General features: G+C 43.6%; 1 protein-coding gene across 5 annotated transcripts in view; it reads right to left on the bottom strand.

Annotated features, from left to right (window-relative positions):
• NCEH1 (neutral cholesterol ester hydrolase 1) overlaps positions 1–15,685 on the bottom strand; it is a 65,349-nt gene that overhangs the window by 41,980 nt on the left and 7,684 nt on the right. For 3 of the 5 annotated variants that reach the window (XM_036349937.1, XM_036349939.1, XM_036349940.1), the window contains exon 2: positions 10,259–10,374. The exons of 1 other annotated variant lie outside the window; for it this stretch is intronic. In XM_036349937.1, coding sequence (XP_036205830.1) covers positions 10,259–10,374 — 116 coding nt within the window. Of the gene's footprint in view, positions 1–2,675; positions 2,838–10,258; positions 10,375–15,685 lie in introns of those variants that run through there. One more of the 5 variants, XM_036349942.1, reaches the window with a different exon arrangement.

Genomic DNA, 15,685 nt, shown 5'->3' with positions numbered 1-15,685 from the left:
TAAGTATGAAAGAAAGTCCAAGCTGTCTCCTTCACCCCACAAGGATATGAGAAGTGGGCTACTTCTAGCTGGGTATTATAATAATAGATGCTCAATTCTGTGTAAAGGGTCACTTGCCCTTCTCTTTGAGGTTGACATATGTTTTAAACACTTGGTGGTACCCACAGGGGCTGTGGACATGCATGGCCCTACAATCCATGCCGAAGTGGAAGCTGACAGTTCTCACACCAACTCAAAACCAAAGCAACATCCAGAGCACTAACCCTTGCAAAGAAGAAGGGAATTCATAAGTGTGATCCAACTGTTTCAGAGAGCGTGGTTCACTTCTTTGTGTACCCTTATTGGGAACAAATCCTCTTTCCTTGGGGTTGAATTTGATTTCTGGAAAAGCCAAAGTTCCTTTAGATAAAGAGGTATATAATGAAGCTGAGGACTGTATTTTTTTTTTCATAAACAAGGTGAACTGATGGTGACGTGCACCTCATGAAATGGCTTGGAATGAAATTTCTGAAAAAGGTTTATACATGTTCTGAGTACTAGCAATGGCATTATAGTTAGATTAAGTTCAGAGGAAGATAATACTTGGAAGAACAGCCACCCTAAAAGCCCCTATAGCCCAGCCGGTGTTGCTCAGTGGTTGAGCATCAACCTATGAACCAGTAGGTCACGGTTTGATTCCTGGTCAGGCCACGTGCCCAGGTTGCAGGCTTGATCCCCAGTAAGGGGTGTGCAGAAGGCAGCCAATCAATGATTCTCTCTCATCATTGATATTTCTCCTTCTTTCTCTTTCTCTCTCCCTCTCTCACTCCCTCCCTCTCCCTCACCCTCTCTCTTCCTCTTTGAAATCAATAAAAATATTTTTTAAAAAATAAAATAAATTAAAAAATAAAAATCCCTTATATTTCCCTTCACAGGGTAGTGTAGCAGATTGGAAAGACTATGAGATTAAAATAAAAGACTGGGTTGGAATCCCTTCTTAGCTGTTCACCAACTGTATAAGTTTTGCAAAAATACTTAATGTCTCAAGTATTTTTTTAAATGAAAGTTTCTTTAAGGGTAAGAATAGAGGGTGAGAACAGGAATTATTGCATTTGTTCACTAGTTTTCCTCAGGATAGAACTAATACAAAGTAGATGTGCAATAAGTAGTCATTGAAGGAATGAAGAAGAATCTAATGTTAACTGTTTTCAAAGAAATTACAATTAAACAGAGTATTGATTTAAGCTATTAAATTAACAAGTTTTAAAAAATCTGTTGCAACGTTTTAGGCTGGAAAGAGTATAGCATAATTGGCATTCTCTCACATTGTCATTAACCATATAACTAAGAGAATAACTTGGAAATGAGGACCTGCAATATATTTATACTCTGATCTAGTAGTTCTAGTTTTGAGGAAAAATCTTAAACACAGACAAAAATTATATATACAAATATGTTCACTGTGACATCATTTATAATAGCAAGTACCTAAATCAGTGGTTCTCAACCTGTGGGTCGCGAACAATGAAAATACACCCTGCATATCAGATATTTGCATTACGATTCATAACAGTAGCAAAATTACAGTTATGAAGTAGCAACGAAAATAATTTTATGGTTGGGGGTCACCACAACTTGAGGAACTGTATTAAAGGGTCGCGGCAACAGTCTCAGTTTCTGGTAGTAGGAGAATATCTGCATTAAAATGGCACATGCTCCATTACAAACAGAAGGGAACACGTAAGCAGTAAAAATGTGGTCCATCCTCTTGGTAGAGTGCGCCAGGTAGTTTTAGGAGCTGGGTTCACAGTGGTGAAGCCCACAGACATGCTCCCTCCCCGCACAGAGCTTCCAGCTTGGCAAGGGAGACAGAATTACTTCGGGAGACAAATTACTTGGAGTAATTAAACAAACAGACAATTATGAATGGCAGCGTGTTCTACGGAGGGAAAGAACAGGGTGGAGTGAGAAAGGAAAAGAAAGGTGAGAGGGAAACCAGACTGGGTGGTTAAAACAAGAGGTCATATTCTCCAGCCAAAGACCCAACCCATTTGACAAACATTCAAGGAGCTTCTGATTCAAGTAAGGCTCCACGGCTGCCAACAACTGCAGTGCTTCTGTCAAGCTTTCAACAAGGAACGACTTTCTGAGGCAGAGCATGTGGGGCACAGCAAGGAAAGGCTGACTTAAGTTTTTGTTTCAGACCAAAAGCTACTAAAACCAAACAATCAAATGACATATTTGGCCACCAAAATATAAATGCCACTGTTCCTGTTGGGGGTTTATAACAGAATACTTTTAATAAGAAGTTTAAAGCTTAATTTGCCAAGTAGTGCTAATTCTTGAAATACCAGTATCATACAATGGTTGTGGGCTTTCATAATCTTCCTATTAGCTTACTTAAAGTTACCACAATTAAAATGGTGAAATACATTTTAACAAGACTGGGGTTAGCTCCACCCACCAATCAATTATGTAAAGATCTCCTTCAAATTTTTATTTTCTACTGGTCAGAAACTCAGTAGTTCCCTGGATGGGCCATGTTCTCCCACCTCACAAATTTTGCACCTGCTGTTTTCTCTTCCTGGAATGCCCCTCCTTCACTGCCTGTCTGTTGTGTTTCTTTTTGTCTTTTCAGTCAGCTCAGCCAGCACTTCCTCTGGGTCCCTCCCTGGGCCTGAGTTACCCAGACTCACAGAGGCTTCCTGGGCTGGGCTCCCATGGCGCTTGCTATGAACCATAAACTGTAGCACTCAGCAAGATTTGTTGGAATTTTCTACTTCTTGGATTTTCCAAACTAGAATATGAGTACCTCAAGGTCTCTCCAGAGTCTGGCACATTCCAGGTGACCAATACATGCCTGCTGAAAACACATTGGTATTTTAGAGAATGAATGATGCATGATTTTCCTCCATGACCAGAAACAGGAAGAGATGTAACAGAAGACAACATTATACATTTATTTAAGTCTCACTTCAATGTTCACAAAATGACCCTAAGTAAACCTGGTTCTTCCACATGATCATAAAACCACAGGAACCGATCTTTATTGCAACAACTTCAAGGATCATTGGTGTTATAGAACTTAAAAATGCTAACCATGGTTGCCTGCCACTTCCTAAAACCTAAAAATGGGAAAAAATGGGGTTGGGTGGGGAGGGAGAGATTGGCATCTACACTAATAAAAGAGAAACATGCAAATTGGTGTCACTCTGCTATGCCCACCAGCCAATCAGAGCAAGTATGCAAATTAACCCAACAAAGATGGAAGTTAATTTGCATACACAGGCGTGGAGTGAAGAAGGAAGCCAAGAGCTGCAGAAGGGAGCGAAGCCGCGGAGACAGGAGCAGAGCAGAGCCCACCAAGGTGGCCTTCGCTCCCTTCTCTGCTTTGCTGCGGCCGCAGGAAGCCCTATTCTTGCAGGAATTTTCCTGCAACAGGCCTCCAGTAAAGACATAAAGACATCCCAAATGAAAGTCCAACTTTTTAAGCAGTTAAAAGTCTATAATTTTCTGAAATATGTACTTTTATGCAATAAAGAAATCATGCTAATGTTTTGAGTAATTGAAAATCACTTCTAAACAGTTTCCTCCTGTAGACATAACCAATTAACAATGTTTTTTATTTTCATCTAAGATACATCTTCACTTAAGTTGTATCTTCACTTCAATTAAATTGCAGAATTATGCAATTTTAATGGGCTCTATGAAGAAATGAGACTGACAGGTTATTGGCTTTGTTCAGTAGGAGCTTCTGTGGCTGCTAAGACCCAAATCTGGCACCTGGAGTGTCCTGTAAAATAGTGGCCCACTGTCCTTGAGGAAAGTATAGTAGTGCATTTCAGTGGTACACTGCTAACTATAGAGTTAAAAGCATCATGCTACAATGGAGCAAGTTTAATATTCATTGATGTGAACCTCATTTTGAAGCACGCAGGAAAAGCTACTTAGACTCTTAAGAGTCCAGATTTTATTTTATTTTATTTTTTTGTTAATCCTCACTCAAGGATATTTTCCCATTGTTTTTTAGGGAGGGTGGAAGAGTGAGGAAGAAACATTGATGAGAGAGAAACACAGCGATTAGCTGCCTCCTGCACAAGCCCTGACCAGGGCCGGGGCAGAAGCCTGCAACCAAGGAATGTGCCCTTGACAAAAATCAAACCTGGGACCCTCCCTTTGAGGCTTTGACCAGGTCCTGGGGACAGCAGAGCCCTGGGTTCTGGCAGGGGAGACCCTCTAGACCTCTCACTGCAGTGGCTCACGGGCAGATTCATCCCTGTGTCTGTGCTTCAGCCCTGTCTCCCACTCCACTGGGGGCTCCTGGGCAGTGACAGTGCAGGGGGCACACCAGGGCAGGCTGCTTGGTGGGAAGGCAGGCTACGTGGCTCAGGGACTCCTCCCCTTGCAGAGCCCCCAGCTGCAGGATGATGCAGGGCACTCTCTAGCCTCGCCCTTACCTCCCAGGCTTTCCCCCTCATGAGTCCAGCCTGGGGCTCTGCTTCCTGGAGCACCTAGGTTGACAGGAGCCAGCAATTGGGTTGTCATGCCCATATTCTAGATGCCAAAACTGAGGCTCAGAGAGGGGGAGCAGAGGTCCCTAGCCTCAGCCCATCTCCCTCTCAACTCAGCCCAGCTCACAGGCGACTCTGCCAGCTGCCAAGGGGGTGGGGCCACGTGATCAGCAGGAAGTGGGCACGTGAACCAGGGGATGGGGGCCTCATGATCATTCGCGAGAAGTCACAGGAGGATGGAGGGGCTACTTGAAGATTGGAGGGATGTGGCCAGGAGCCCCCAGAAGCTGAAGAGGCAGGATGGACCCTCCCCTGGAGCCCTTGGAGGCGAGCACAGCCCCAGACACCCTGACTTCAGATTCTGGCACCAGAAAGGGAAGAGCACATGTTCCTGTTTGTTTGGGCCAGTCTGTGGTCATCAGAGAAGTAGCCTCAGGAAATACACTCTTCCTTGCCCCACTTTTGGGACTTTGACCGGGTTCTGGGGACAGCAGAGCCATGTGCTCTGGCAGGGGATACCCCCTAGACCTCTCACTACATGGGGCTCACAGGGAAATTTATCCCTGTGTCTGTGCCTTCCCCCTAATGAGTCCAGCCTGGGGCTCTGCTTCCTGGAGCACCTGGGTTGACAGAAGCCAGCAACTGGGTTGTCATGCCCATATTCTAGATGCCAACCCTGAGGCTCAGAGAGGGGAGGTGGTCCCTAGCCTCAGCCCACCTCCCCCTCAACTCAGCCCAGCTCACAGGGGGCTACCCCAGCTGCTGCCTGGTTACCATGGTGTCGGAGGAGGAGGAATTTTTTGAGAATCCAAAAAATACACACCAGCTGGCCCCTCCTTCCTCTCTCCAGCTTCAAAGCTTTCTTTTGTGCAGGTAAGGGGTGATGGGAGGGGGGCAGGGGGGCCTCTCCCTGGCCAGGCAACTGGGAGCAAAGGTCAAGGAGGCAGAGAGTCCAGATAGTGGGTTCTGGGACCCCAACCCCACCAGCAGATTTCCTGGCCTGGGCTCCATGCTCCCCCACAGTTCCCAGACCAGGCGGGCTATTTCTAGCCTCCCTGCCTTCACACATGCAGTTCCCTCCACCTCGAATGCCCTTCCTCATCCTTCAAATCCCAGTTCAGCTTTAACTCCACTGGAGAACCTTCCCTGAGTCACTGGGGGCTCCCCCTGCATCCTGCACCCACCCCAGTCACAGCTGTTTTCTTGATGATGCTCTCACGGGGCTGTGAGGCCTTGAGGATGCTAGCTTTGCCTTTGTACCCCAGCGCCTGGCACAGACAGGTGCTCAGTAAAGCCGGAAGAGAGGGAAGGAGCAAAGAAACACCTCCTATACGGTTGGAGAGGATCTGGACCATGAACACCTGGCACAGGGCTGGGCATGGAGCGAAGCCCACTCCCTTCCTGCCGCCTTCACTTGAGCCTGGGCTCCAGCACCTTCTGCCTCATCTGGTTTGGAGCTGGCTCAGGGATCGTCTCCATACCCGCAGACCTGTGTCTGTTGCCTATTTAGATGCAAGGTAATAACACCAGGATGCAGACGTGCTCTTGACTTCACAAGGAGCTAGTGTGTTTGGGAGAAAGGCCTCCATTCTCGGAAATCCCGGACTATGCAAACTTGCAAGGGCCTGAGGGCTGACCTTGAGCAGGGGTTTTCATACTGAATACTTTCTGCAAACAAAGCCTTACCTGATGGCCATTATATAAAACAGATGGAAACTAAGCTGCTTGGGGCGAAGTGATGGGTGTTGAAGGAGACTGGGAGACGGGACTCCTGTAGCTCTGGCTCCCAGGGAGATGGGGGCTGGGGTTGGTCCTGGTGGTGGGATGGGGCAGCCAGGAGAGAGGGAGAGCCCTGTGGAGAGTCCAGTGGCTGATATTTACTAACACAGAAGGGCTTCAGTATTTTCAGAACTGCGTGTTCATGCCAGTGTGGCTGAGCCAACGAACTCATTTTTCACAGCAAGAAGTCAGTCTATACAAACAAAAATGAAAATATGTCCTTGGGAAAAATCATAATGACTTCAGCCTTTAATGGTCTCGCAGTTTCTTTTTTTTAATCTTGAAGGGATATTTTAGGGGAAGTATCTCTTGTCTATAGGAAATATATATATGAATTCAGCAATTCTATCAACTTCTTTTTCTTTTGTGAATGAAATTCATGTAAAATTAAATTTAAAATTGTACCAAAATATGATTGTTATGGTTTTTTGTTTTTTAATATATTTTTTTTTATTGATTTTGGAGAGGAAGGGAGAGGGAGAGAGAGATAGAAACATCAATGATGAGAGAGAACCACTGATCAGTGGCTGCCTCTTGCACGCCCCCTACCAGGGATAGAGCCTGCAACCTGGGCATGTGCCCTTGACTGGAATCAAACCCTGGACCCTTCAGTCTGCAGGCCAATGCTTTATCCACTGAGCCAAACCAGCTAGGACGATTGTTATGGTTTTATAAAAGTATCTCTAACCCCCACCTCCACCAAAAAAAGATTAAAATTAAAATAAGATTGGGCTTCAGCCAAGTAAAATTAAACTAAAAACAAAAACCTGGAACTCTTTGGTCCATGGGCTGACACTCTATCCACTGAGCCAAACTGGCTAGCTAGGTCAAGAGTCCAGATTTCAAAATGTATTTCCATTTAGAATCTAAATCAGTGGTTCTCAACCTTCCTAATGCCGCGACCCTTTAATACAGTTCCTCATGTTGTGGTGACCCCCAATTTCATTGTTACAAATTGAACATAATTAAAGCATAGTGATTAATCACAAAAACAATATGTAATTATATATGTGTTTTCTGATGGTCTTAGGCTACCCCTTTGAAAGGGTCGTTTGACCCCCAAAAGGGTCGCGACCCACAGGTTGAGAACCGCTGATTTAGATGAACCAACCAACAGAAATTTAATTATCTGGGGAAGAGGTGTTTCTTTACTTTTTTATTCCCCTTGTTTTTTGGGGTTTTTTTTTAAATGTACTAATTATATAGGTATATATAATTTTATATATTTAGTATATCAATAATGTCCACCAGTAACCTCCATCTCAGGTTTTAATCACAAGCTATAAAGTATATTTAGGCTATTTCCCATGAAAAATGAGAGCTCAATATCCACATATCCACATTGCCTAAGTCAAAATGTTAGTTTTGTAAGGAATCCTTGAAATCATTCCAACAAACAGGCTATATAAGTTGAGAAGCTGACCTATAAAAGGGCCAGTTGCCTAGGAATACACTTTTGTGTCTGATACATTGAGGAGTCCACCAGGATGCAGAGCTGATAGGCCTCTTAGCAGCCTCATGTTCCTCAGTCTCTCAGGAGAACTGACCTCCCCCTCCTGATGGTGCTCTTTGTTGGTTTCTTTAACACTATATTTTCCTAGTTTTCCTCTTTGTTCCCTGACTGCTGTATCTCCTTTGTTGGCTCCACCTCTTCTCAGAACTCTAAAACTCCTCTCTTCTCCCTCAACACTGTTTCCTTAGGGGATTTCGTGTCTTTATGGGATTAATACCACTGACCTGCCAACAAATTTCTCCATATTTCCTACATTTGCCTTTATATGATTACTTGTCACATATTTTTGGCATGGATTATTGCCGGGAGCCAGTCCATCTTTGCTGTTTCAAGGGACCTGGCATATATGGCATACTGTTCTTAAAATGTTTGCTAACCTTCTTGGCACTATGTGTTTTAACCAAGGTCTCCTCTCTGAGAAAGGTTGTTTCCCCAGGTAGGGATTTTTCCCTGAAGTCAGGGAGGGGATAAAACTCCTTAACTAAGTGCCAGGCGGGTAGTTAATCACTTTAACTATAAACAATCACGCTTAAGCTACATAATCTTTACTCCCTGGAATGGAGATAAGAAACGCCTTAACCTTTGTAATAGAGATTGATAGGATTGAATCAACTGGTATAAATACAGATGTAATAAGACAGCAAGACACAGAACTAAGAAGACAGAACCAGGAGGCACAGAACCTACACAGAACATTCTCTAGAGACAGAAGAACTTCGCTGGAGAGAACATGGCAAAAGATCCTGGACAGAAACTGGCCTCAGAACCTAGAGAGCAGAACTTTGCTGGAGAGAACATGGCAAAAGATCCTGGACTGAACCTGACTACAGAAATTGGCAAGAGAATCTGACTAGAACCTGGTGACTGAACCTGGCTGGAGAACCTGCACAGAACCTGGCTGGAGAACCTAGTGAGGGAACATGGCTACAGAACCTGGCTGGAGAACCTGGAGAACCTAGCAAGAGAACATGGACACAGAACCTGGCTGGAGATCCGAACCAGAACCTCTCTGGAGATCCAGACCAGAACTTGGCTGGAGATCCTGGCTGGAGATCCTGGCTAGGCTGCTGATCAACTGAACACTGTCTTCGTGTCATTCCTTCTTTCACCGACTCCATCCACACCTTTGGGGACCCCTGGACCTGCTGGGGTTGGACCCCAGCAGATTATAGCTCCAGGAAGGCTAGAGGCTGCTGGTGGTGGTAGTGGTGGTGGTGGTGTGTGTGTGTGTTTGTGAACCACTATAACCCCAGCGCCTGGCACACAATAATTGCTCAGTTAATGAAAGACAGAGGTCATGGTGGTCAATTGAGGATACCTGCCTTTAATAACTTAAAAGGTAAAGTCATCTTTTCCATAGTTATAGACCAGATCTCTGGGCCCACAGGTAATCAATCATTTGAGCAAATCTGAAGGCTTTTGTTGAGGAAAATAACCCTGTGCTTTGCAAGTACTTCTTCACTACCTTCACACTGTGGCAAGATGGCCACCATGGCGACAGAAAAGTCCAGTAATACATTTTATAAAAAAAAAAAAAAAAAAATGTCATGTCTCCAACTCTAGCTAAGGAACTCTTTTTTGAGGTAACACAAAATTTCTAAAACAAATTCAGACCTTGGTAAAGCCCATAGAGATCTTTGATGTAAGACAGTGACAGACTAAAAACATACAATTTCTCCAGCTTTTAGAGTGCTAATTCCACCAAACTGCCTGAATGGCAACTCTTGCTCTGGGTGTGGGACTTGGGCAAGTTACTTAACCCCTTTGTGTGCCTGAATTTCTTCATTTACAATATTGGAATAATAACAGTACTTGCTTCACAGGGGAGTTATGAAGATTGAGGTAATATGTTTGCAAAATGATTAGAACAGTATGAATTAGTGATGCTGCTGCTGCTGATGATGATTCACACATCCATTAGAACATCAGCCCAAGCACTTGAAATTTTCACCATAGGAAGAGGTTTTTAGTTCTTGCTATACACAAAGCACTGTTCTAAGAATTTTGTATCCAAAATCACATTTAATCCATAGAATGAGCCTTGAGAGAGGCTCTATCATTATCCCACTTAAATAGATAAGGAAACTAAACTGAAGTTCAGAGAGCTTAACTAACCTGCCCAACTAGTCTCACAACTACTAAGTGCTAAAGCCAGGATTTGAATCCAGTAGCCTAGCCAACAGGTTAAGAAGATCTACACCTATACAGAATTCCACAAACCTGAGAGCAGATTGGCAAGAATAATGGTGAAAATAAAAGAATAAAAACCAGCATATTACTAGTACTATTGGAGTATACTGTAGACAATTGCCAAAAATCAGATCTGAAAGAAATATATGTCTTATGTGCCAGATACTATTTCAAGTGCTTTACTTATTAACTAATGCATGATAATGATGACAAACAATAAAGCTTTATACATGTTACTCATACAATCTTCAAATAACTTTATGGACTAAATATTATGACTACTTACTAGATAAGGAAGCAAACTCATAGGTGAAATACTCTTCAAGGTCACACAGCAAGCATAGCTCAAAGCCTCAATTTGAAAATAGGTCTCCTTGATCCCAAAATCCATGCTCTTTAACACTATGAAAACGGTCAACCAATATGCCATCAGTATTATGAACTCCTTTGTAAAATGAAGACCCATAGTCATTAAATTTGGGACTCACAATATATTCTCTCTTTAAGACTCAAAATACATGTCAGTATGGTAGGAATTCTGAAACATTTTCAGTTTAAAAACAAATCCCGATGAACTCTGTTTAACTCAGCATTTCCAAGTCTTATTTAACCCTGGAATCCTTTACAATGTGTAACATACATTAAAATCCTCCAGAGCGCTAGCCGGTTTGGCTCAGTGGATAGAGCGTTGGTGCTCAGACTGAAGGGTCCCGGGTTCGAACTGGTCAGGGCCTGTACCTCAGTTGTGGGCTCAATCCCAGACCCGGTTGATGTTAGTACAGGAGGCAACCAATCTATGTGTCTTTCTCACATTGATGTTTCTCTCTGTCTCTTCCCCTCCTTTCCACTCTCTCTAAAAATTAATGGGCCGTAACCGGTTTGGCTCAATGGATAGAACGTCGGCCTGCGGACTGAAAGGTCTCAGGTTCGATTCCGGTCAAGGGCATGTACCTTGGTTGCAGGCACATCCCCAGTAGGGGGTGTGCAGGAGGCAGCTGATGGATGTTTCTCTCTCATCCATGTTTCTAACTTTCTATCCCCTTCCCTTCCTCTCTGTAAAAAAATCAATAAAATATATATATTAAAAAAAATTAATGGAAAAACATCTTCGGGTGAGGATTAACAACAGCAACAACAAAAATAATCCTCCAGAAATAAAATTTGTAAATACATAATACATTCCTTTCCTGCATGATGCTTTCTTTTTCTTTATTTCTTTTTTTTTCTTTTTTTTTTTTTTTTCGTGCACCCTCTTAATGTGGATCACACAACTAGTACAAAAGATTTCAGAGTGCAGGAGGTGGAGTGGGAAGGGAGGAGGGGAGATTGCACAATCCTAATAGGAAAGAGTAGAATATAGTTCAAAAGGCACTGGAGTCCAGCGGACATTCACAGCCAGCCTCCCTAGGCAGTCATGTGTCTGTGAACCAATCTTGCTGAGCTTCTATTTCCTTTTCTGTTAAATGAGGACATTAATGACTATTTCGCAAGGTGGTTATATTTATTCTTCAGTAAACGTATTCATTATTATCTGCCAGAAATCTTACTCTATTAAAAGCAAATAATCTTCCAAAAGCAGAATTGAGTTGCCTTACTAAGACAGTCGAGGACGCAGGGACTATTGGTGCTCTGGACTTGCTTCTCACTAACAAGGAGGAACTGTGTCATGAAATGGAAATGACTGAAACCTTGGGACAGAGTGGCCTTATCTTTATCTGATGCATAAACTAGGAAGAGAGAGATAAACAACTTGCACTTTAGAAAAGTAGACTTCAGAACAGTCAAAGGTAATATGAGTCCCAGAGCAGGGACAATATTATGGGGTAGGCAGCACAGAAGAAAGAGGGTCAGGTCAAATAAGTTTCTTATGGAGCATTCATCAGTTATCCACTCAGGAGGAAAAGGGAAAGGTAGAATGATATGAAAGGAATGTGGGGACTTCCCAGCAATCTTTTAAGGAGATGGCCTGTAATTATAATTAACATTTAGCTAGAACAGGCACATCATTCACTACAAATTTGAGAAAAAGCATAATTTGCAAAAATATTATGAGGAAGTCAGAAACCAGAAAGCAGTGAGGCTTGCAAAATAAGTTGCAAAGGGACAACAAAAAGCCATTTTTAGGTAATTCAACGTCAGAAGCACCTGAAGCACTGGGGGTGCCGCTCGGGGCAAATGGAGTAACACAGAAGACAGAAAGTGGAACCATAAGTTCCTGTGTTCTCTGTGGCCAATGATCTTCAAACCAAACCAAAGCAAAACAAGAAACACCTAAAACAGTGAGAGAGAAATTATGTCTATAATAGGGTGAGAAAGTTTATGATTTGGTGGAGACTTTGTACATTTCAACAGAAGGAGAGAAACATACAAGGGCCTTAAAAGAAAAACAAAACACAGGGAACATTTGCTATCTTGCTCCCAGGCATATGTTATCAGCTTGGCGCAAATAAATTCTTATAAAAATTCAAAAAAGAAAAGAAAACCAAAACGCTATCAGTGTGTAAAGGAGAGAGGTAAAAGCTGACTGGTCACATGATCTCACTCATATGTGGAATCTAATGAACAAAATAAAGTGATGAACAAAATAGGTCCAGAGACATAGAAGCATGGAACACTGTGGAATCTCAGAGGGCAGATGGGGATGGGTGGGTGGGCAGGAAGAGATCAACCAAAGAACTTGTATGCATATATGCATAACCCATGGACACAGACAATAGGGTGGTGAAGGCCTGAGGCGATGCGGGGGGGGGGGGGGGGCGGGGGCAGGGAGGGGCGCTAGAAAGGGTCAATGGGGTAAAAAAGAGGACATATATAATACTTTCAACAATAAAGATTAAAAATAAAAAAGCTGACTGGGGATAAGGAAGAAGTTTCCAAAAGAGATGATTTTTCAGGAGGTATTGAAAGATGTGGGGGATGTTGGCCAAAGTAAGACAGAGAGTGAGAGGGCATGTGGGCAGAGGGGACAGAGGAGGAAAGGTGTCAGGTAACAAGTGTGCAAGTAGACCGGCATGGGAACACGGTGAGGCTAGACTCAGCAGTGTTACTTCCAGGTTGGAGCAGGCCCTCAGTGCCAGCTAAGGAATGTAGTCCTTTTATTCTGCCACTATCCTAGGGGAAAGGAAGTCGGGGGTAAGGGCAGTGGGTGTCCACTGGAGGGTTAGCAGTCAGATTTGAGCAGAACAGACAGCACAAGGATCATTCTACAAATTAGACATGATGATGCTGAATGTTTGCAAATCAAATAAATGTAGGCCAAGCATCTGTCCAGATTTGTCTAGGTGTAATTCTGGTTTAAAACAGTTGTATTGGCATGATTATTAGCAGCAGGCCCTATCACTCTCAAAAATGACCTGGTTTGGACAATTAATTATTTGGCTATCTAGGTATATATAACTTGGGGACTATCTATCTACATTTAGTAGCACTAAAAAGGAACTATAATAGAGGAGAGAATCCTACCAGGTATGTTATGAATGGTTTACAGGTGGGCCACAGATATTGGTTGAGGATTTTATAGAAGTAAAGACTTAAAACCATGCTGTATAACTATTCAGATTTATCAAAGTTGGCATTCATTGTATAATTCTCTTTATAAATCTTGTGAATTCTGTCATTTAAACCCATACAGATTTCCCTCCATATTTCCCTCTGTTTCCCCTGACACACTTTAAAAATGTAATCAAGTCTATGGCATGAAAAAAGAATGGGAAACACTAGTGTAGATTAATTTCACTGTGGGGTCTGGGGGCTCAAAAAAAGGTCAAGATACAGTGCACTAGTGACTATAAAGTGATCATAGCATTCCTGCATGCATGGCCACGGCTATGAGGGGCCTGTCAGAGGAGAGCACCATGGACAAAAAGGAGCAAACCCATCCTAGAGGACTTCATTTCCGGTCAGCCTGGCCCAGCAGTCAGAGGCAAAACTAGGAGTCCAGAAACCTTGATTCCAATTCCTGTTTCACCAGTGTAATTTATCATGTAAACTTAGGGGAATCAATGGTCCTTTCTCACCTGACAAATGGAAATAACTAATGCCAACCAGTTATCTATACTAATAAAAGGGTAATATGCTAATTAGACCAGACATCTTCCGGACATCCTCTGGACAAAGCCACTGTGGCGGGGGCTGAGGCAAAGGTGGTTAGAAGCCATCAGGCTGGCAGGGGAGAGCGGTTAGGGGTGATCAGGCCGGCAGGGGAGAGCGGTTAGGGACGATCAGGCAGGCAGGCAGAGTGGTTAGGGGTGATCAAGCAGGCAGGCAGGTGAGCGGTTAGGAACCAATAGTCCCGGATTGTGAGAGGGATGTCCAACTGCTGGTTTAGGCCAGATCCCACAGGGACATCCCCCCGAGAAGTCCCGGATTAGAGAGGGTACAGGCCAGGCTGAGGGGAACCCCCCCCACAAATTTTGTGCACCGGGCCTCTAGTTTATTATAAAAATAAAATGAGATGATCTAAGTGAAACCCTTTGTAAGAACCTGGAGCTCTATATACATGTAAGGTATAATAAAAAAAAAAGTAGGTTCTTTAGGGTCTCCTTTATCTCAAGGCTAGCCTCCTTTTCCTCTAGCCACTGCTATCCCCCTGGGGTATCTTTGGTAGGATCCCCCAATCCTACTCTCACTTCATACACATTCATTCCCACTACTTACACCATTACCCACTCACTGACCACTCCCAAGTTCCTATCTCCAGCCCAACTCTCTCTCTCTTTCTCTCTCATTTCCTCTCTCTCTCTCTCTCTCTCTCTCTCTCTCTCTCTCCTAAACTCTGGCTTTGTATATATGTAAGCTATTTCTGAATTGCTATCCTTGGACCAGTCCCACAGATACTTCAAAACAATATCCAAAAACTTTCTTATCTTTACCCTCAGGCCTGCTCCTTTTCCTAAATCAGAGTCATTACCACCATTTACCCAGTTATTCCAGAGCCTGTACCAGGAGTCATCTTTGACTCCTTTCTTCCCTAACTCATACTACCCCCTCCATTAGCAAGCTTCACTCCAAACCAGTCCCACTTTATTGGCTCATGCTCTCACCTCTCACCTGGATTGCTTCCTAAGTGGTCTCTCACCTTCACTTGCTTTCTTATACGCTAGTCTCTCCACCACGACTGACACAGACTGTTCTAAAACACAGATTTGATCATGTGATTTCCCTGCTAAAAATCTTTCAGTGGCTCCTTTCTTGGCCCACAAAGCCCTTCATTATCTAACCTGTACTTCCTTCCTGCCTCATCTCTGATTTTTGAGCTTCATGCTCCAGCCTAACCCGTTGTAGTTCCTTAGCGGTATCACTCTCTCTTCTTGGAAAGTCCCTTCTGGCTGGAGTGCTCTTTTCACCCTTCTTTCTCCTCCCTCCTCTCCTCCCCACCTCCTTCACTCAGCTGGCTCCTAAGCAAAGGCGTTATAGTATTGTGATCAAGCTCTTGAGCTCAAAATAAGACAAGCTGGAGATGAATCATGATTTCCCCTCTTATAAACTATCTCCTTGAGCCTGTTCTTTGCATTTCAGTTTCCTCCTTTGGAAGATAAAAGAAAATAAGAACACCCACCTCTTCATTGTAACCCTCACTAGAGGCCTCAGTCTCTGAGCTGGGGTTCTAAGGGCAGACAAGGAGGGTCAGATGAAACCACAGAAAATGGGTTGGTTTCGATAAAGGATGGGAACGCCTAGCCCATGGGCTGTATAAGGCCCAAGAAATCATTTG

This window comes from Myotis myotis, unplaced genomic scaffold (genome assembly GCF_014108235.1).
Source record: "Myotis myotis isolate mMyoMyo1 unplaced genomic scaffold, mMyoMyo1.p scaffold_m19_p_2, whole genome shotgun sequence".
NCBI lineage: Eukaryota > Metazoa > Chordata > Mammalia > Chiroptera > Vespertilionidae > Myotis > Myotis myotis.
The sequence above is the reverse complement of the archived record's forward strand: the minus strand, read 5'-3'. Positions and strand labels throughout refer to the sequence as shown.